The following is a 23610-nucleotide window of genomic DNA, read 5'->3' as shown; positions in this document are numbered from 1 at the left end:
ATAAACTACATGAACAAAATGAAGAATAAAAATCATGTGATCATGTTAATCGATGCAGAAAAGCATCTGACAAAATTTAACAACAGTTCATGATAAATACTCTCAACAGAGTGAGTGGAGGGAACATACCTCAACCTAATAAAGGTCATGTATAAAACACCCACAGCTAACATCATACTCAATTGGGAAAAACTGAGAGCTTATCTCTAAGATCAGAACAAGACAAGGATGTCCATTCTCAGTACTTTTATTCAACATAGTACTGGAAGTCCTAGCCACAGCAATCAGAAAAGCAAAAGAAAGAGTCATCTATATTGGTAAGGAAGAAGATAAACTGTCACTATTTGAAGATGACTTGATACCATATATAGAGGATCCTAATGACTCCACCAAAAAACTATTGGAAGTAATCACTGAAGTCAGCAAATTTGCAGGATACAAAATTAACCCCCAGAAATCAATAGTATTCCTGTACACTAAGAATGAGTAGCGCCAATAGGAGAAATTACAAAAACAGTTCTATTTACTATTGCACCAAAAAGGATAAAATACCTAGGAATAAACTTAACCAAGGAAGTGAAAGATCTATACTCTGAAAGCTATAAAACACTGATGAAAGAATTGGAGATGACAGAAACAAACAGAAAGATATTCCATGCTCATGGATTGGAAGAATGAGTATTGTTAAAATGTCCATACCACCCAATGTCCAAACAGTCTACAGATTCAGTGAAGTTACTCTCAGAATACTAAGAGCATTTCTCAAAGAACTAGAACAAGTAATGCTAAAATTTTGATAGAACCAAAAGGACCCCAAATAACCAAAGCCTTCTTGGGAAATAAGAACAAAGCTGAAGAGATGACAATCCCAGGCTTTAAGATATACTACAAAGCTTTAGTCAAAACAATATAGTGCTAGTGTGAAAACAGACATATAGATCATTGAAAGAGAATAAATAGTCCAGAGATAAAGCCATATTTATATGGTCAATTAATCTATGACAAAGAAGGCAAGACTATAACATGCAGTGGGAAAAGTCTTCAACAAATGGTGCCGGGAAAACTGGACAGCTGTAGGCAAAAGAATGAAACTGGACCACTTTCTTATACCATTCACAAACATAAACACAAAATGGATTAAAGAGGTAATGTGAGATCTGAAACCATAAAATTTCTAGAAGAAAACATAGGTAGTAATTTCTTTGATAGTGGCCATAGAAATGTTTTCCTTGATATGTCTGTTCTAGCAAAGGAATCAAAAGCAAAATTAAACTATTGGGACCACATAAAAATAAAAAGCTTCTACACAGTGAGGGAAACCATAAACAAAACAAAAAGACAATGTATTGAATGGGAGAAGGTATTTACAAGATATATCTGATAAGGGGTTAATACTCAAAATATATAAAGAACTTATACAACTGAACACCAAAAAAAAAAAAAAAAAAAAAACAACCCCAAATAATCTAATTAAATATGGGCAGAGGATCTGAATAGACATTTTTCCAAAGAAGATGCACAGACACATCAAAAAATGCTCACCATCATCAATCAAGGAAGTTTGCAAGGAAATGCAAATTAAAACAAAATGAAATATAACGTTTTGGCTCTCAGAATGGCTAAAATCAAAAACATAAAGAAATGATAAGTGTTGGTGAGGATGTGGAGATAAAGGAACCCTTGGGCACAGTTTTTGGGAATGCAAATTGGTGAAGCTCTTGTGAAAAACAGTGTGGAAATTCTTCAAAAAAAATTAAAGGTAGAATTACTGTGTGATCCAGCAATTCTACTACTGAGATTTGCTCAAAGAAAATGAAAAATCTAACTCAAAAAGTAACATGTACCCCTATGTTTACTGTAGCACTACTGACAATGGCCAAGATATGGAAGCAGTCCAATTGCCCATCAGTAGACTAATGGATAAGAAGAGGCAGTATATCTATATCTATAGATATATAGATATGAAATGGAATATTTTGTGGTCATTTATAAAAGGATGAGATCTTGCTATTTGTGACAACATCGATGGGCCCAAAGTCTATTATGCTGAGTGCAATAACTCAGACTGAAAAAGATAAATACCATATGATTTCACTCATATGTGGAATATAAAAAACACAAAGCAAGTAAATAAGCAAACAAACAAAAAGCAGAATCAGACCGTAAGTACAGAGAACAGATTGATGGCTGCCAGAGGGAAAGGGATGGGGGATGGGCAAAGTGGGAGAAGACGGGTGGGAGATACAGGCGTCCAGTTACCACCAATTGAATAAGCCACAGGAATAAAAGGCGCAGCATAGGGTACACAGTCAGTGATATTTGAGTAGCCTTGTACGGTGACAGACGGTAACTACACTTGTGAGCATAGCGTAACAGAAGTTGAATTACTATGTTGCATGCATGAAACTAATGTGACACTATGTCAATTATACCCAAAAATGTTTTTTAAAAAAAGATTTAGGGGGCACCTGGGTGGCTCAGTTGGTTGGACAACTGCCTTTCGCTCAGGTCTTGATCCTGGAGTCCCGGGATGGAGTCCCACATCGGGCTCCCAGCTCCACAGGGAGTCTGCTTCTCCCTCTGACCTTCTCCTCGCTAATGTTCTCTCTCACTGTCTCTCTCTCAAATAAATAAATAAATAAATAAATACTTTAAAAAAAATAAAAATACAAAAAGATTTAGGTTGTTGAAAGACATTGAAAGGAAAACTGAAGAGTGGGGAAGTTATAATATTCTACCTAGGTTTTTATTTCTTTAGTTATAGCTTAATAATGGAGAGCCATGTGACATAGAAAAATAATTTATAATAATTTTATAAGGCTGGGGTTTAGTGTTCTTCCTCTTCCATTTACTAGATGTGTGGGTTTTGGTCAGATCCTTCAACTTCTCTGTCAGAGGAAGAATTAAATTCTTACTCATGTTACAGAATTATTATGTAAGTCAAATGAAATTAAATTTGTTGTAGCCTTTTCATAAACAACCAAATTTATTATGGAAGTAAAGAATTAGATTTTATTATACTCAAAAATTGACTAAAAACGTGTTTATTTCTTTTTAACTCTATCCATAAGAACTAAAATTTTTGTGCTATTATCCATTGTCATTGTAATCCCAGAATTCATAACCTCAATAACTCTACAACCTAGCCATTGCCACAATATGTTTTAATTGCCAGTGAAGTCACTAGGAAGGAATAAATTTGACTGTGGGATTTGCAATGGATGGCAAGTTTCACACAGCTCTTATACTTAGACCCGAAGATTAATTTCAGAGGCTAATCCATTTCTTATCAGAATTAAGCCAGGAGCAGGTCATGCTGCCTTCCCATGCCTACAAGAGTTAGCTTTTGTGATAGAGTACTTTATTAGAGATTGCATCGATATCTGCCTTAAATTATATGTAATATATAAATAATACATAAACACATATACACAATATTTAAAGTAAAATTATTTTGGTATGTTGGGAAACATTCGGCAAAATAGAATTATAGCGGTATTTTGGCTCTATTCGACCCTTTAATGAACATTTATTGAGTGCAAGGCAGTGTGTTATGGCACTGAATAAAACCTACCCTCGTGGGCTCCACAGTTCAGTGAGGGATGAAGGCATTAAAAAATGATCCCACAATTAATTAATGACACCAGAGGTGACTCTGATGTGGGAGGAGACAATTGCTATGTGAGTTTATGACAGGGGCCCAAAGCTAGTTTGAGTCGAGGACGGTTGGAGTGGCACTTTCAACATGAACTCCACGAGGATGTGGAGTGTGGGAGTGACTTGGTTGATCTTCAGAGGCTTTTACAAGGTGCCTCTGGCAGGTGTGGGGAGAGAAGGTTGAAGTGGGTAGAGTATGTGGCAGGAAGAAAAAATATGGGGTTATTGCAACAGTTCTCCAAGTGTAGGGTGTTTTGGACTTTTGCAAACTATTAGTCATCTTAATTTCACCAAAGTTATGGTCCAGAAAGTCTCATTAGCTTGTTTCCTGTCTTCTTTCCCAGGCTCTTGAAGTCTTGATTTCAAAGGCCCTTCTATTCATCCACTTCTAAAATAAATTTTGTTTGTTTTAACCATAAGCTTATCAAGGGTGGTCCAAGGTAGCTTTCCTAATTTTCGTAGTACTGTGAAAGGACAGTGTGTGGCCAGTTAATGCTTTGTTTTGTCATGCAGTGAAGAAGAAAGACAAATTATAGTGGTGAAGATTGTAGGAAATATGGCAAATAGCCCATTTTTCTTGAACTCAGGAGAAATATTCCTCGACAAAAGTGACTTTCCGCTTCAAAAATGCTAGCTGAGCTAAAGATCATTGAACTTAAATATCGTTTTTCTCTCAGCAAACTTCTTTACGCTTGTGGCTTTTATAAGAACTTGGAATTAGAAGAATTTTAACTTCCTAACTTAGAATATTTCATTTCGATTATCACATTAATATGGAAAAACTTCCCAGATCCTTATTTCCATACACCAGAAATCTAAGATCCTGTATGACCTTTTATGACCTGACTCCGTATTCCTAAGTCCCCCATATTCCTTGAATAACCCTGGCCTTCAGGTGTAGATTCATGGACATAGAGTTCTCAAACTTGAGAATAGTTTTTCTTTAATTGCTCAGGCCTGAGGTTATATGTAATGTTTAAAGCTTTCTGAAATAGGAGTCTAAACCCATGTACTCAAAGTGTAGTGCATGGGGACAATGTCAACATTCCTTGGGAGTTTGTGTGAAAAGCAGATCCCACTCCAGACCTCTTGATCTTGCATTCTAGCAAGATCCCAAGGTGATTTCTGTGCTTGATCCTGTCCTCAACACGCCGCAATCTGATCTTCCCTCTTTCTCTTTTTGTCATACTACTAAATGTCCTTTCTGAGGCACCAGTGACTTTTTATCCAATGCACAGCATTTGAAACCAATGTGCATTTGAATAAGACTTTTTAAAAAAAAGATATAAAATTTAAAAAGTAAATAAAAGAATATAACAACCAAAATTGGGTAATGGAGAGCAGGAGGGTGGTCAGAGGAGATAGATTTTCATCTTCATTCTTAATGTGGAGCCAACCGTTTTCCTAAAATAGAGAATGAAGTTTGACTTTTTTTTAAAGATATTGTTCAAAATTAATAAATAAAAATGATAAATACCACCACTTGAAAAACAAAACATCTTGGTGGAAAGACTAGGCTTTGAAGTCAGACTGCATGGTTTTGAATTCCCGCTCAGTTGCTGGCTTTGATATCTTGAGCAATTTTCATAGAACTTTCTAGTTCTCTTTTGTAAAGTGAAATGATATTAGTATCTACTTCATAAGGTTGTGAAGAGTAAATGGAATAATGGATTTAAAATGCTTAGCAGTAAATGCTCAATAAGTGTAATTATTATTGTCCTTTAAAAAAAAAAACAAAACACAAAAACCTCATGCTTTCTCTCTGTGCTTGTTTTTGCCAGTTTCAAGGGAGCATGTTCATGGTTAGTTGGTGCCAGCAACATTGTCTGTCATTCAGCTGGGATCATATGACCAGATATGATCTTATCCAGTCTTAATTACTCCTTTCTTTTCAAAATGTGCTTCTGTTTTGCCTGCATGTTCTCACTTCTGATTTTTCTGCTATGTCTTGACAGCTCTTTCTCTGTCTGCTTGAGTTCATCTTTCTTTACCTAGCCATTAAATGCTGGGATTTCTGTCCTAAGCTCTCTCTTTCTTCTCACTTGACACCCATGCCCCTCTCGGCAATGTCATCCACTCCCATGCCTTCATCATCCATACATTTCAACAAGTAGTCATTAAGGCCGACACTGTTGCCCAACATTCTGCTGAGATGCAGACGTGCATAATGCATCTTCCTACCTTCAAGGAGGCAGACAGGGAAACAGACGATGGTTCTTGAGAGTAGCTGTGATCCAAAGAGTGTGTGCTCTGGAAGATATAAATTTGTGGCGGTCTGGCAAATCATTCTGGAGGAAATGTTAAGGTTCTTTAGATTTAGACTTTTTTCCCCTTGAATGTTTTGCAAGCATTGTAAACTCAATGTATTTGTAAATTATCTGTTGTAACAGTCAGGAGAGGCTGTGCTGTCCTGTATAACAAAAGTAATCCTAAAATAGTAATGGTTTAAAAACAACAAAGGTATTTTCTCCTTGGTGTTACAAGTCCTTTGTGAATGGCACGGGGGCTTTGCTCACTGAAATCATTTAGGGACTAAAGTGAGGGACAGCCATCATCTTGCACCTGTGCAAATTATTGTGCCTGAGAAAAAGGAAAAGAGCCCTGGAGATTCTTTTTTTTCTTTTTTTAAAGTGTATGATACAGTATTATTAACCACAATCACCAGGCTGCACACTAGATGCCCAGAACTTACTCATCTTATAACTGGAAGTTTGTACCCTTTGACCAATGTCAAAAAAGTCCAGAGACAGGGAATTAGGTCAGAGAGTGTAACCCACGCATGTGTCTTAGTAGAATGCAAGAGAATTGAAAATTTTTGATCAGTAGCCCTAATGATTACCACTTCTCTCGCAGTGTAGGGGTGGGGGGAGGGTCCCTTCAGATACACTGTAATTCAAACCAGAAACCGGGACGGGACCTCTGACTTGTTCCCTGTCACTCACAATTTTGCCTCTGAAAACTCTCTTCTAAATGTTACCTTTGTCTTGGTTGCTTTTGCCTTGGGTCAGGCCATACTCTTTTCTCACTCGGACTATTGCAGTAGCATCCTTATTATCCTCCAGACTTGACGCCATTCCAGCATCATCCTGCTGCCCCAGTAATCATTCCATTGTGCCACCCCATCTAAGATCCTACAAAATTCCTCATCATAAGAACAATTCCAGGACTTTAAGAGGAACTACTCTTCATAATGTGGCTGCTTCTCCTTCTCTCGCTTTCCCTCCTGCCAGTCCCCCGTGTGCTGGCTGTATTTAATGACCTGCTGCTGGGCTTTGCATATCTTCCCCTTTGTTCCATCTAGAAAGTTCTCCATTCCCTATTACCACACCCCTTCTTCCTCACAAATGCTTTGCTCAAACATACACAATCGTTAAATATCTTTTAAGATTTCTATTGAGGTTGGGCGCCTGGGTGGCTCAGTGGGTTAAGCCTCTGCCTTCGGCTCAGGTCATGATCTCAGGGTCCTGGGATCGAGTCCCGCATCGGGCTCTCTGCTCAGCAGGGAGCCTGCTTCCCTCTCTCTCTCTCTGCCTGCCTCTCTGTCTACTTGTGATTTCTCTCTGTCAAATAAATAAATAAAATCTTTAAAAAAAAAAAAAAGATTTCTATTGAGGATGATTCTCCCCTAAGAAACCTTTTCTAACTTTCTCAAATGGCATGACAGCTACTTCTCTACTTTCTGTCACCAGATTGCCTTATGCATATCATTCTCAAAGCCGTTGTATCATGGTTTGTATTTTTAGACTACATGCCTGTTTCCCTCAACTAATCTATAAACATCTTGATGATAAGAAGCTCTTACTAAATGTGTTTTCAGCAGAGAGTAAATACAAAAGTTCCTGGCACATAGAAAATGCCAAGTAAATGTGTTACCACATGGCTAGAGATATAAAGATAAGGAATTACTTTCAAACTCGTATCATAGGAAGGTAATTTTTTCTCCATGCATTGGGTGGTTGATTTTTTCCAACTTGTACAACTTGTTCGAAGTGAGAAGTGTGAGTGGGTGCATGTGTATGTGTGTGTATCACGTCCCAGCTCAATTCTTGGGTAAGTTAAATAACTCTTGAAAGCTTTGTTTTCCTTCTCCCTGAAACTCTGTAAAGAGCTAGTAATTTCATCTGTTTTAAAAGATTGTTGGAAAGCCAGCTCTGTAGATGCCTATACTGAATATCCCTAGCAAGATGCCTGTATTAGTTTCCTATGACTGCTGAAACAAATCAATTACTTAGTAACTTAAAATGACATAAATATATTAAATTCAAGTTATGGAGGGCAGAAGTCTGAATGGCACTAGGCTAAAAGTAAGATATTGGCAGGACTGTATTCCTTCTGGAGGCTCTAGGGGACAGTCTGTTTCCTATCTTTCCCAGCTCCTGGAGGCTTCCTGCTTTCCTTGGCTTGTGGCCTCTTTCCTTATGCAAAATGAGCAGTGGTCCATTGAGTCTGTATGCGGCATGGCTCTGACGCATACCCACTCACCTCCCTCTTCTGTTTAGGAAAACTCCATGACCATTTAAGCCATACAGCCTTGATCAGTGTGGCCTTGCATTAACTTGGCATGAAAGAGCCCCCCACTTCATTCACTCCAAAAGTAGGTTAAGTGATTCTTTTGAACATTTTTGTTATGTGGGTTGCATTTATTGTCAGTAAAAACTGGTATTTATTTAAGAGCACCTGAGTAATCCTAGGAAGGCAGTTTTCCTTTCATGACTATCATTATGTAGTAATGACTAAAAGTTATTGAGAACTTACTATGTGCCAGGACCTGTTCCAAATGTGTCTGTGTGTACGTGTGTATACATATATATATATATATACATATATATATATGTATATATATATATAAAGAGAGAGAGAGAGAGAGAGAAAGACTAATTTGATCCTAATGACCAGTCCCTTGAGGGGAGGGCCTTTTATTTTCCTTATTTTATGGTATTTGAGAGTTTTCCCAAAGTTTCAGGGCTGGTCAGTACCAGAGATGGGATTGAAATCCAGGTGGTCAGGCTGTAGGACCTGCACTTTGAACCACAGCACTATAAAAATAGGAATATAGGAGGATGGGGGCAAAACAGGAAGAATGAACCCTCCACTTTGGGCTAATAACCCTCAGCACTTTTACAGCTCATCATGGTATAGTCTGAGGGCATTCAGTCTTACTGAGTTCTAATTTTTGTTCTTTAAAAAAAAAAAAAAAAGCATCATAGATGACCAACTGTGAGTTGAGAGTTGGTGGGTTTCCAGAGATGCTTGAAAATAAATTGTCTAATGAGTTCAGGCTTTTTAGATAGGTCCTTAGGTGTGTTTCTCCCACTCTCTGTCAGTTGGTTGGTCTGACTGTCCCTTTAAAATTGTATTCAAAGAACAGTAACTCCAACCACAACCCTATATCATGGATTACCTTTGCCTTTCTTTTTTCTTCTTGTTTTTTTTTTAAATTTTTTTATTAATTTTTTATTTTTTCAGCGTAACAATATTCATTATTTTTGCATCACACCCAGTTACCTTTGCCTTTCTGTCTATTCTGCCAACTTGCTTTGATATGTGAGTTTAAGAGCAGGGAAGCTGAATTTTCTTTTTAAACCATTTTTTAAAAAAGATTTTATTAATTTATTTGACAGAGACACAGCAAGAAAGAGAGCACAAGCAGGGGTGGGTGGGAAAGGGAGAGGCAGGCTTCCCACTGAGCAAGGAGCCCGATGCGGGACTTGACCCAGGACCCGACCTGAGCCGAAGGCAGCCACTTATTGACTGAGCCACCCAGGTGCCCCGGGAAGCTGAATTTTTGCAGGAAGTTGTTATCCAAATCAGCGTTTCCTAAGAATGCATTTAACACTTTTGCCCCTGTGGTTAGATGAAAAAGATAAAGGAAAGATTATTAATGTGGCTGATCACTATAAACAAAATGTGAAGAACAACTGTTGGCATATTTCATAGGGGAAGGCACTCCTTTTAAGTGAGTTATTCAGGGTTATAACTGTGAGGAGTTGGCATTTGCCGAAAGTCCGTTGACAGAGCCGGATGTTGATTCAGAGGGTTAGCATCATAAGCCAATCACCTTTATGGGCTTTAAAAGTCCATGATAGCCACATTAGTGGAATTAACATGTTACTGCGAAAAGGCTATTTATGTCAAAATAAGTAACATTGAGAACAATTACATAAATAGATGAAAATAAAATCATATCTAATTGATTCATACATTCTTCTGTATGAAAGAAATACCATATTATACATATTATACAGTCATCAAGTCTATCACATTTAAGATGACTTTAATATTGACTCAGAATCACACAGACGTTTTGGAGAGCGTGTTACCTGCACCACATGGTCACAATTGAGCTTTTATGCTGCACCGTTTTATTTAGAATCTTTCGGCAGATGAAACCGTTGACCTTAGTGTTAGCTAGAAAACAGCTGCTTTTCTATTTTGATTTGTAGTTAATGTTTTCCAAGTGTCAAGCACATGTGGAGAAATTTTTTCCATAGACTGATATTAAACATTTTATTTATATTTATTTTATTTTTAATGGCCCGTGGACTGTTTGGCAAAGGAAGAGCCAATAAGAGCATTCATTGTAAATTCCTTTAGGGGGGGGAAAAAACCCTCCCTCGGGTATTTCTATAATGAATCAATATCACATTTGTTTATTTTAGTGACATACAATTATAGTGCTATATTCTGGAAACAGTCTGTTGTCTATTTTTACTAAGTTAAAAATACATCATCTCTTTCAGAGTTTTCAGGAGTTTCTGCCGAAGCCAAAGCTAGGTAATTTCCAATATCGTTTGACTGTTTTGTCAATGAATGAATACCTCAAAAAAGTGACGAGTTGATCATCTTAGTTTAACAACTACATCATATTGATTGTATTATATTTATATTTTCTGGTCAAAGATGAAGATAATTTAGTTCCTTCTCTCAGTTTTTCTAGAATTAGAGTTTTACTTTTGGGGAGTTTTTATGATATAGTGTTGGTAAACATATGAGCCCTATTATTTTTATTTATCTATGATGCATAGGTCACTGAAATTTGGAAAACGTGGAGGGATGTAAGGCCAAAGCTAAGCAGGCACAATTGTCCTTTGGTGGCAGAGAGCAGAGATATAAAAAGCTTGTGCCTTAGGTACTAAAGATCATAAAATGATTTTTGAAATTGAGAACCTGAGAAAAGAGGAAGGAAACACTGTAAGATTTACCATATCTCATTTATTTGTTGTGAGTCTCAGGTGAGGTGGAATTGCCCTAAATTCTTTGGGCATGGGGACACCAAGATGGAGATGCAATTTCTCTACCTGAAGCTTTTGAGAAAGCAGCAGACTCTTCACAGAGTTAGGGTACTCATGGTAGAAGAGAAACTCTCTTGGTTGTTCCAGTGAAGTGAGTAGTTTGGCTAGCCATCATCTTTCTCTTTGTGTTTGCCTGGGTGGAATGAAACTTGGGAAAGTAGCTCTAGAGTTTTCTTAATGGATTTATTTTTTAATGAATACTTCTAGTAATGTATCAAAATATCTTTTTTTTTTCTTCCAGGAACATTAAAAAAAGCTTATTTTAAATCAAATGGGAGTGAACCTTTGGTCACTGATGGTGAAGTTCAAGTGTCTGATATTATTGCTACAAATACAATTTGTAACAAGAGCACTGTGACATCTGCTACACATCCCAATCAACACATTCCAGCCTGGACCACAGATGCTTCTCTCCCAGGGGACCAAAATCACAAGAACACAAGTGAGTCTGAGGGTGCTGAGTACTCGTGCCCTTTAATGTCTTCAGAACCCACAGGTGGACTTTGAAGTGTGGCAACCAGTGCTCTTAACTCTCAATCACTTGCAGGTCACACAGGCAAAACTCCATTCTCTTTTCTGGCAAACGTAACTATTGACTATTAACTATATTACTATCCCCCCAATTGGCATTTCAGGTGCTCATGTGTTCTTTTTACCTTTTTTTCCTCTTCTCCTTCTCTTATTGTCTGTGCAATTACTTTACGTGTTGTTGACTGACAATCACATCTTGAGGAAAATGACGTCTATGAGAGGACAAATGGATCTGTCTGCTATTCCAGAATAAGAGTTGGAAGAGAGAGAGAGAGAGGACAGAGTGTGGAGATGGGACCAGTTAGATGGTGGCAGGCTCTGGTTCTATTTCTCAGTATCCCTCAGATTTTTAGTAAAGGCATTAAGCTTCCAAGAATACTGTTGGGGGAAAAGTTGTGGGTAAAGTGTCCCAAGAGCTTTGGCTCTGATCCAGTTAGTGCTGGCAAAACATAATCAGAGCACAGTCACTGTAAGAACTGCAGTTGTTTTCATTCTTATTTTCTTTTTTCTACAGATTTTATTTATTTGATGGGGCGCTTGGGTGGCTTAGGGGGTTAAAACCTCTGCCTTCAGCTCAGGTCATGATCCCAGGGTCCTGGGATCGAGCCCCACATTGGGTTCTCTGCTCAGCGGGGAGCCTGCTTCCTCCTCTCTCTCTGCCTGCCTCTCTGCTTATTTGTGATCTCTGTCTGTCAAATAAATAAATAAAATGTTTTAAAAAATATTTTATTTATTTGAGAGAGAGAGAGAAGAAGACGAGAGAGAGAGAGAAAGAAAGAGAGAGCACAAGCAGGGGGAGGGGCAGGGGGACAAGCAGACTCTGTGCTGAGTGCAGAGCCCAACATGGGGCTCATTTCTAGGACCCTGAGATCATGACCACAGCCAAAGTTAGATGTAACTGACTGAGCCACCCAGGTATCTCTTAATTCTTATTTTCTACTTCCTAAAACAAGATTATATGGTTGAAAATTGTATGAAGCCCATCCATTCATGGTCATTTTCTTGTTTGTTCCTGCCTTTTTCATGAAAACCCACAAAAGGCAATCACAGTCTTGGACAGAGTATTGATTTTCTTTCTGAGCCAAGAAGGGAAGGATTAAGCTACCTTTTAGCTAGCATAGCATAGGTTTGTCAGTGTCTGAAGAAACGCAGAATTATCCTATTGCTCTAGCTTCAAAGAAACTGTTTGCATTCATTGTGTCACATAGCACTTATGTATTAACTATTTCTTATGCTTGGTATTCACCAGTGATTAATACAGAACCGTGTTTATTAACCTGACAGTAGTAACTGTAAACCCAAATTATGCACAGCAAAAATTGTTTTCCTGGTGAGTTTGATTTTGAAGTTTTAATGATTTTATTCATGTTTTAAGCACTTCATTACTTCAGAACAGGGATTTTCATCACAAGTGCAGAAGTCATTTAAGCAAACACTCAGCCCCATTAATGTGGTTGCAATTACGGCAATTGTTATTTTCTTTTGCTAAGTGGATTTGTCTCTATTTTGAAAGTTTTTGGTCATTTGTTAGGATTCGAGTAGAAGAGGCAGACACATACTCTGAAGAGTAAATGGACACAGGGTATTTGTTACTCAGTTTGGAAGCTAGATGGAGGTCTGTTTGACTCGTTTTCTCTTCCTATGGCTGGAACATTGCTTGAGAGTATGAAGGAAATTTGATGTGTAAAGGAAATCCAGGTGAAATTAGAATGGTTGAATGGAGAAAAGTCAAAACCTTCAGATATATATCATTCCATGTCATTAATGTTTTTGACAGTTAGCATGGAGCTTTACTATCTGACCACCTAGACCCTCGATGGACCATCTGCATTAACTAAAAATATTGATGACAAGGGATTTGATAGTTTTTCATACATTTCAGTAGTATTGCTAACCTGTGATTATAGAGCTTTCGTTGTTTTGAGGGCATATTTAAATACTCTCTATTGGGGCATCTGGGTGGCTCAGTGGGTTAAAGCCTCTGCTTTCAGCTCAGGTCATGATCCCCAGGTCTGGGATCGAGCCCCACATTGGGCTCTCTGCTTGCCAGAAAGCCTGCTTTTCCCTCTCTCTGCCTGCCTCTCTGCATACTTGTGATCTCTGTCTGTCAAATAAATAAATAAAAATCTTTAAAAAAAATAAATGCTTTCTCTGTGATCGTTACATATAATTAACTGATGAGGTATGCAGGACAGACAATACCATTTCAAGTGATGGAATTAAGGCTTAGAGACATTAAGTTGACATATACAGTATCACTCGTCTAGCAGGGAGTAGGCATGAAATTGGGATTCCAATCCTAGGACTCCTAGACCAGTGCTCCTTCAAGCATTCCATACCTGCTTATGTAATTTCATTGCATTCTTTGAAATTGCAGAGCATATTTATGTTTGGGGAGAGTAGTTTGTTTTGTCAACTGCACTATGAAATATTTTTTGAATGAGGAAGAGAAGGGAGGGGGAGATGAACCATGAGAAACTGTGGGCTCTGAAAAACAATCTGAGGGTTTTGGAGGGGCATGGGGTGGGAGTTTGGGTGATCCTGGTGGTGGGTATTACAGAGGGCACATATTGCATGGAGCACAGGGTATGGTGCATAAACAACGAATTCTGGAACACTGAAAAGAAATTTAAAAAATAAATAAAAATTGAAAAATTATTTATTGAATGAATAAAGAAATGAAATATAGTCATTTCAAAATTTTGATATCTGATTTATCACTTTTCATTAACAATATCTGATCATACTTCTGCACCTGATATGTATTTAACCAGTTTTACCTAAAGCATCATTTAATGCCTGTGTCAGTACTAACACCTAGCAGAGGATTTGCTTTTATACTTTTAAAAAAATGATTGTCTAATTGACATGTCATTTTAAATTCCTGGCATATGTAAAGGCTATTTAAGTCCACTTAAGTCCAAAAATACAATGGCCAGACATTCTGTTCTATCCAAATATCCTGGGTAGGAAACCAAGGGAAGAATTCCGGCCAAAGGTACAAGGAAGTAGACTTCCCTTAAGACCCTTCCGCCTGAGGATCCTCAATATCAAGCCAAAGCATACTACAGTTGGTAAACTCTTAATCAGAATACCCTCCTGTTACACTGTGTGGCAGAGCTTTGTAAATGTGAAACAGGTTTTATGTGCCTCTGTTACTTCTGGAGTTTCATTAGCTGCATTTGGAAACCCAGTTGTAATATGGAAAGGGGAAGGCTCGTTCTTAGCTTGCATGTTATATTTCAGCAAGGGATTTTCTAGGTTGCATTTTTTAATTTCATTTTTTTGTTTTCTCCTTTAAACATAAATTCAATATTAAGGGAAGGAAAAAAAACTCTTTGACCAACCAAGAGCTTTTGGGTTAAAGATAACATAGTACACAGTGAATTAACCTAGAAACTCTGATCAGGAATTAAAGTGACAAAAAGGTGGGGCAAGGTGCTAAAAGCTTCAAGTGTTCTGTTTTGGTATCATGCTCTTTGGTAACAGCTCTGTAATCCTCCGTATTGGATGAAAATGGTGTCATGCCTCTCATTCACTTTAATTTGTATTTATTAAAGATTTTATTTATTTATTTATTTGACAGTGAAAGACACAGCAAGAGAGGGAACCCAAGAAGGGGGAGTAGGAGTGAGAGAAGCAGGCATCTGAGCAGGGAGCCCAATGCAGGGTTCTATCCCAGGACCCTGGGATCATGACCCGAGCCCAAAGCAGACGATTAACAACTGAGCTACACAGGCACCCCTCATTCACTTTTTTTTTTTTTTTTTACATACTTAAAATTTTCTTTTTCTTTTTTTTATTATTGTGTTATGTTTGTCACCATAAAATACATCACTAGCTTTTGATGCAGGGTTCCAAGATTCATTGTTTATGTATAACACCCAGTGCTCCATGCAATCCGTGCCCTCCTTAAGACCCATCACTGGGCTCCCCCATCTTCCACTCCCATCCCCTCTAAAACCCTCAGTTTGTTTCTCAGAATCCACAGTCTCTCATGATTTGTCTCTCCCTCTGATTTCCCCCACTTCATTTTTCCCTTCCTTCTCCTAATGTACGTTTTACAAAAAGTGAAACTAAATGGTAATTGACTTTCTCTGCTTGACTTACTTCACTCAGCATAATCTCCTCCAGTCTTGTCCATGTTGATATAGAAGTTGGGTATTCGTCCTTTCTGAAGGCTGAGTAATAGTCCATTGTATATATGGACCACATCATCTTTATCCGTTCTTCTGTTAAAGGGCATCTCAGTTCTTTCTACAGTTTGGCTATTGTGGCCATTGATGCTATGAACATTCGGGTACAGATGGCCCTTCTTTTCACTACATCTGTATCTTTGGGGTAAATACCTAGTAGTGCAATTCCTGGGTCATAGAGTAGCTCTATTTTTTTTTTAATTTTTTTATTTTTTATAAACATATATTTTTATCCCCAGGGGTACAGGTCTGTGAATCATCAGTTTTACACATTTCACAGCACTCACCATAGCACATACCCTCCCCAAGTCCATAACCCAACCACCCCATCCCAGCCGCCACACCTCCAGCAACCCTCAGTTGGTTTCCTGAGATTGAGTTTCCTATGGTTTGTCTCCTTCTGGTCAGCCTCATCTTGTTTCATTTTTCCCTCCCTTTCCCCAACAACCCCTGCCCTGCTTCTCAAGTTCATCATATCAGAGAGATTATATGATAATTGTCTTTCTTTGATTGACTTATTTTGCTTGGCATAATACCCTCTAGTTCTATCCACATCGTTGCAAATGGCAAGATTTTGGTCTTTCTGATGGCTGCATAGTATTCCATTATATATATCTATATCGATATTGATATCGATATCGATATTGATATCGATATAGATATACCACATCTTCTTTATCCATTCATCTGTTGATGGACATCTAGGCTCTTTCCTGGATAACCATTTTATAACAAGTACTCACATGGAATTTTCGTGCCTGTACTTGAGTTTCTATTTATGATTTATGTGGCTGCTAAGCTGTATTGGCTAGATGTTTCCCAGCCATCAAGAAAGGGATGGAGGCAGACTTGATAGATATTTTTCTCAGTAGTGGAACTAAAGTATGTACTGGCTTCATGTACAAAAGACAACTTTATGGCAATTCAAACAGAGAAAAATGGTGACCCACTTGCTCAGCTGGGATACGGGATAGTATAAGCTTCCTAAATACAGAAGAACTTGTGACTCAGCACCATACTTTTCATAGAATACTGTTAATATTATTCATGAAAATAATTAACTTAAATTTCATAAGTTTTATAGTTTTGTTTCTATTTAAATTATACATATTAATTTTGTAGTTGTGCTAGATCTATAGGCATAAATTGTTTATCTCTAATTATATAGACACCTACATAACTTTCTCCCTGTAAGAACACCTGTCACAGCTTTCAGCTTGCAAAATACTGCTTTGGGGTGACAGAATTCTAGCTGTTGGTTTCACATCCTTAGAAAAATCAGAGAAGCTCTCGGACAAACCTTCTTAACTTCTGTTGTGCCAAGGACTTTTTTGGTAATCTGCTGAGGCCTCCAGGTGCCTACTCAGAATAATGTTTTGGTGCTTAAAGTAAATGATACAGAATCACAAAGGAAGGCAATTTTATTAAAATTCAGTTATCAAAATATTAGAAACAAAAATTTATGATACAGTAATCCATGTGTCTATTAAACAATGGTATCTAGCCATAGGTCAATAATGATAATTTTATGACAGGGATGAGCATAAATAGTATTTTGAAATGTCTGCCATAGCTCCACGTTGATAAGAAAATATCATATATAATTTTAAATTTGTTTTTCTACATTTGTTGCCTACATTGATAATTTAAGTGTTCTAAATTTCAGTTGGAGGTTAATGGAAATAGAAATGCTATTTTTCTGCAATCCAAGTTCTTTAGAGACAATAAAAATTCTATGTAGGGGTGCCTAGGGGTCTTTTGATTATGATTAAGAGCACATACTCCAGATGAAAAGTATATATTTTTTGTACCTGGGAGAGTCCAAGGTACTCTCAAGATACTTCATTAGGAGTATACTACTCCAAAATTTACTGCTCGCCTTCACTGTTGGACACCAATGCTCACGTCCAGTTGGTTGCCGTCTAATGTGTATTAAATCGTAATGAGATTCAGACATGGGCTTCTGGCTAGAATCAACATTTTTTTTAAGATTTTATTTATTTATTTGAGAGAGAGACAGTGAGAGAGAACATGAGCGAGGAGAAGGTCAGAGGGAGAAGCAGACTTCCCATGGAGCAGGGAGCCTGATGTGGGACTCGATCCTGGGACTCCAGGATCATGACCTGAGCCGAAGGCAGTCGCCCAACCAACTGAGCCACCCAGGCGCCCCTAGAATCAACATTTAATCAAGAACCAAGTGAAGCATTTAAGTAATTGTTAAATGCTTTTCTGGTTAGCAGGATAGCATTCTAGTAAAGACCAGCACAGTACTTGGGAGACAGAGAAAGGAAATTCGAAGTGTAGTAATAGACTCCTTCCCCCCACTCCACTCTTCTTTACTTTCTCCTTATTTCATCTTTAGATGACTGTCCTTTGGAGGTACTGGGTTCTTTTCCAGAGAAACCAAACTCAATCAGTTGGTGAAGTAGGCTTTTGAAAGGGGTAATAGATTGGTCACTGGTTCATTGTCCTTTGACTACAGCCCCAGTCTTGCCTTCTCAAAGATCTCTGGGTAAGACATCCTGACCTTCTTTCCAAAATGAATACTGCAATATTCCACAGGTGACATGTTCCCCCAAAGGCACTGTGCCTATAACATATTATTATAGCAAATGAGAGTCAGTGTTAAATAGTTGTGTCAAAGGCTTGTGGTTCAAAATTTTCCTCTCCAGATCCATTATCATGGCTTTTTTCTTCAGGAAGAACAGCCCACTATCCTTGATCAGTATACAGAAAAAAGGGGGAAAAAAAACCACAAACAAAAATCAAAAAATTGTAGCATGGTGATACTACATTGCAAACACAGTCCTAATCCAATTGAAGGGTAAAAACTATCTTTTAAAAGCCAAATTCTCAGATAAAAGTTAAAAAAAGAAAACAAATCAACCTGTGTAATTTACTCTACTTTCTGGCTCTGAAAGAAAATTGGCATTGTATATATTTGTTTTGCCTGAATCATTCAATTTGCTGACTGTCAGGTTTTTGGTTTTTCTACAATTCTGTGTTGAAGGCAAAAAACTAACAATGGGAATCTGTTTGCTGTTATTTGTGCCTTTGGAGAATATGCCTTTTCACTTTCTTGTAGTTGAAATAATATGATAATGAATTTTGTAAGCCAAAAGCTTGAATCAATTTACATTTGATCCAAACCACTCCTTGTCTTTTATTGTTAACATATTTTATTCTTATATTTTGCTCCTCTGCATAATTAACATAATATTTGCATGTGGTGTTTGAATTATAAAACTTACAGTACTTGTTTATAATTATGTTAATTGATATAAACTCATTCAGACGTTTATGTCTTCCTCCAAGCTTTATGAGACATCTTAATTTCTGAGAGTTTAGGATATTCTAGAAAGCACCATTTATTCGTCAGCATCTGTTTATTGGGTGCCAAGCTCTGGAGTTTGGCTGAGTAGACTACAAAAGTGGATCAGATAGAAATCCTGTCCCTAAGTAGCCACTGTCTAGTAACTGCCTTGAGACATAAACAAACTGAGAAATTCTGTAAGAGAGGATCAGAGACAGAGGAAAATATGATCTATTTCAATTCTTATTTCTTTAAAAAATAAGATTGCTAATTCATCCCATATTTAAGCTATAGTATATACATCATTTTTCCAAATAATAAAGTTTTATTTATAAATATAAAAGTTAATTTAGTTTAAAGGTTTGATCTGGATTTTTTTTATTTTTAATGAGATTATACTGTATGATTATTAAATTTAAAAACATAGTTATAATATTACCTTAGATAATTTGAAACAAGTCTGTAGTTTTCAATTTTATGGGAAAGCCAACCTTGCTTTTATAGATACTATTGAGAATTTTATCACCTTAGGAAGTGGGAGGTCTAGAATTATACAATTCCTTCCTTGAAATTTCTTTCCAATCTTTCATTGTATATTAAGTAATCAACTCACAGAGTTTGTTTCTGCTTTGGTTATGTTTAGAAATGTGTACTGGACAGAGGATAGGCATTTTAAGAAAATGATTTATGATAACTTGATGGCCATTAAGCCATCGTGTGTTTCCATATTACGTATCCTTTAAAGTCAACAGAAATGTTTAAAAATAAATAATATGAGAGGGTTACCATGGGAAAGAAATGAATTAAGTTTTGCTTGTTTTAGAGTTTGGGGATTGGCCAAGTGGCCATGTTATAGCCAATCTTGAGAGACAGTAAAGCAAGTAGTGTGTGGGAACCATCATGCACCATCAATATTCAGGTGGGGAACTGTCACTCCTTCCTTATTTCCTACTTCTCCCTTTGGGAATGGGAATGTCTGTCCTCTGCCTGTCCCACTATTATATTTTGGAAGGCCATAACTTATCTGGTTTCACAGTTTCACAACTGGAGAGGAATTTTGCTTCAGGATGCATTGTGCTTTGAGTCTCACCCACATCTGATTTAGATAATATTTAGATAAGCCTCTGGACTTGAGACTTTGGAGTTAACACTGGAATGACTTAAGACATTAGGACTTTGGGGATAGAATGAATATATTTTGCATGTAAGAAGAACATGAATTTTGGGGTACCAAGGGTAGAATATTATAGACTGAATCTTTGTATTCCTCTAAAACTTATATGTTGAAACTTTGATACCCAATGTGATGGTATTTGGAGATGGAGACGTTGGGAAATAATTAGAGCTAGAGGAGGCCATGAAGTGCGACCATCATGATGAGATTGAGTGTCCTTTCTTTAAGAGGAGACACCAGAAAACTTGCTCTTTCCATGCTCATGCAAAAAAGAGGTCATGTGAGCACACAGTGAGCACACAGTGAAAAGACATCCTCTGTAGCTCAAGGTGAGAGCTTTCATCAGAAACCCACCACGCTGTCACCTTGATCTTAGACTTCTAGCTCCAGAACTGTGAGGAAATAAATTTTTGCTCTTTAAGCCACCCACCCGGTCTATAGTAGACTAATACAAATCTCACGTATAAATGCAAAACTATTAAATAAAATGTTAGCAACCAAATCCATAAATACCTAAAATTATATTGCATTTTAACAAAATAGGCCTTATTGTGGAAATGCAAGGATGGCTTAATATTAGACATGTTATTTGTATGTCCGTCATCTAATTAATAAAGTAGATTTCTTTTATTGATCATCTCAATTGCTGAAGCAAAAGTATTGGTTAAAATTTGACACTAAACAGGGAAGAAAATGTCTTTAATCCAATAATGGGTATCTCTCAAAAATCCGGGTGCTTTGACATTACTTATAATTCCAGAAGAATGGAAATATTCTAAATGTCCATTAGGAGGGAACTGTTAAAAAAAAAAAAAAGGGTTAGCCAAGCAATAGTGTATGATACATCTGGCAAGATAATGAGGTAGATCTCCACACACTGGTAGATTTCTACTACAAGGTACAAAACAGTGTATAAAATAAGCCACCTGGGGCGCCTGGGTGGCTCAGTGGTTAAGCCGCTGCCTTCGGCTCAGGTCATGATCTCAGGGTCCTGGGATCGAGTCCCGCATCGGGCTCTCTGCTCAGCAGGGAGCCTGCTTCCTCCTCTCTCTCTCTCTGCCTGCCTCTCTGCCTACTTGTGATTTCTCTCTGTCGAATAAATAAATAAAATCTTTAAAAAAAAAAAAATAAGCCACCTTTTGTGTGATAAATTGGGAAGGGGAAATTTATTTATTTACTTATTTTAAAATATAAATAGAGGGTACACCAAAAAATAATAAAAATGTCTTTGTTTTTGTTTTTGTTTTGTTTTTTTTTTGCTGAAGAATGACAGGAAGGATGTGACAGGATTCAAATAAGACATCTTCAGATGAATCTCTCTTGTAGTTTTGATTTAGAATCAGGTAAATAACTCAATAAACAATTATTCCAGGGAAAAAATTTCAGTAAAAGTTGAAAATAAGGCAATGAATTATCCTAACTGTATATCAAGTTAGTGACTCAACCATCCAAAATAAAAGAATTATCTCCACTGAACTTAGAATATTTTTATTATACCTCCCTAGTAGATGTACTCTAAGCACCAAAAGAATTGCCAAGGAAGTTTAAACTCAACAAGTAGTCTTTCTTTCCTCCCAGCTTTATTGAGGAAAAATTGACAAACATTTGCATATATTAAAGTATAAAATGTGATGATTTGCTATACATGTGCATTTTGACGGGATTTTCAAGATCAAGATAATTAACACATCCATCACTTCATGTAGTTAACTCTGTGTGTGTGTGGTGAGAACACTTTTATTCTCAGCAAATTTCTAGTCTATCTTATGTGGTATCTTATTTAAAAAAAAATTAATTGCCAAGACCAATGTCAGGAAGCTTTTCCCCTGTTTTCTGTTAGAAATTTTATGGTTTTAAGTGTTATTTTTAAACATTTACTCCATTTCAAATTTCCATTAGACAGGCTTATTAATATATTGAGGTTGTTATTTTGAAACTATTGCTTGGGCATAATAGGGGAAAAGCAAATAAGTATTTATATTCATGTCAGGAGCCACATTTTCAAAATAAGAGGAAAGAGGTACAGATACAGAAACAAATTAAATCATCTTAATTTTGAATTGAAATCATCAGTGTTTACACTATGTAAACACAGTATCTTTTCCTTCTTTAAAAATACATAATAGTTTTCTCTGTTCACCAAAAAGCCTGAAAGAAGTGACTGCTCAGGGACAATGAACACATCTGGTGCCGAGTTCCTGCCAAAGTTCTTTAAGAATTCTTTCTTCTAGTCAGCTTATTAACTTAAACTGTTTGTGCTGATGTCCATCATTCTGAGGTCATAATGAAATATGGTTGTCCTTTTCATACGCAGACTCATTTATTCCTTCTTTTCAGGAAAAACTTTTATTCATAACATTTTCAGGACTTTTTTCTTCCACTTCTCAGTTCTTAGATTCAGAAGGACATTTATTTTTTTTAGTTGACTTGCAATTTCCGTATATATGCATCTTCTTAAATGTATTCATAGTGGTTATCCTAAGCCTCTTCAATTTCTAATTATTACTTGTAAACATTTTAAGGTTGAATTACTATTTTTAGTGCTATAGTCTCAATTTTCTTTTATTACAATTTTTGTCTATTGTCTTTGAGCTGCGTGGTTTTTTTGTTTTGTTTTTTTTGTTTGTTTTGTTTTTATTTTGGTAATACATGTATTTAATGCATGTATGTATGTATGTATGCACATATTTATTTATTTATTTTATGTTTTATTTCAATTCCAATTAGTTAACATACAGTTAGTATGTTTCAAGTATACAATATAGTGATTCAACACTTCTATACATCACCCCGTAGTCATCACGACAAGTGCCCTCCTTTATTCTATAGTAATAAATAAATACTGTAACTGTTGGTACTCAACTCCTAAAATTTTAAGGCAATTTAAAGAAGTCCTTAAACAAAGAAGACTCTTGCACTACTTTTCAATATTATGAAGGATTTCAAGTATATATATTTTAACAGTTACCATTAGTTCTTGCATCCTGCTTCTTCTTTCTGGGTTAAATTCTCTTCTTAATTGAATTACTCCTTGGGAGTTCTCCCAGTGGATACTATTTCAGTTTTGATTTGTTTTAAAATATCTTCATTTTCCCCCTCAATATAGCATGATTGTTTAGCTAGACTGACATGTTTCTTTTCTCTCATCAATTTAAGAATTTTATTTCACATTTATCTGGATTCTTCAATGTGATCAGAAACCTTATGCCCATTTAAACTTTGGAATTTTGTCTTTGGATACTTTAAAAAGCTTTTCTTTTTCTGGTTTTACTACAATGGAAATGGTGTGGATTTCTTTTTATGTCTCTTGTCTAGAAGATGTGCTTCTTGAATCTGATGATTCAGATTGAGGATTCAGATTCAACTTGGGAGAGTTCTCAGCTGTTAATCCTATGAATATAATTTCTCTCCTGATGTTTCTAGTCTCTCTGGAGTTCAAAATTACTC

General features: G+C 36.7%; 1 protein-coding gene across 3 annotated transcripts in view; it reads left to right on the top strand.

Annotated features, from left to right (window-relative positions):
• The window catches only part of CORIN (corin, serine peptidase), a 246751-nt gene that overhangs the window by 39605 nt on the left and 183536 nt on the right, over positions 1–23610 (top strand). For all 3 annotated transcript variants that reach the window (XM_045079705.1, XM_045079704.1, XM_045079706.1), the window contains exon 3: positions 11191–11391. In XM_045079705.1, the coding sequence (XP_044935640.1) occupies positions 11191–11391 (201 nt within the window). The remainder of the gene's footprint in view (positions 1–11190; positions 11392–23610) is intronic.

This window comes from Mustela putorius, unplaced genomic scaffold (assembly GCF_011764305.1).
Source record: "Mustela putorius furo isolate JIRA1106 unplaced genomic scaffold, ASM1176430v1.1 tig00000430_pilon_pilon_pilon, whole genome shotgun sequence".
Taxonomy (NCBI): Eukaryota; Metazoa; Chordata; class Mammalia; order Carnivora; family Mustelidae; genus Mustela; species Mustela putorius.
This window is presented reverse-complemented; position numbering and strand designations above follow the sequence as displayed.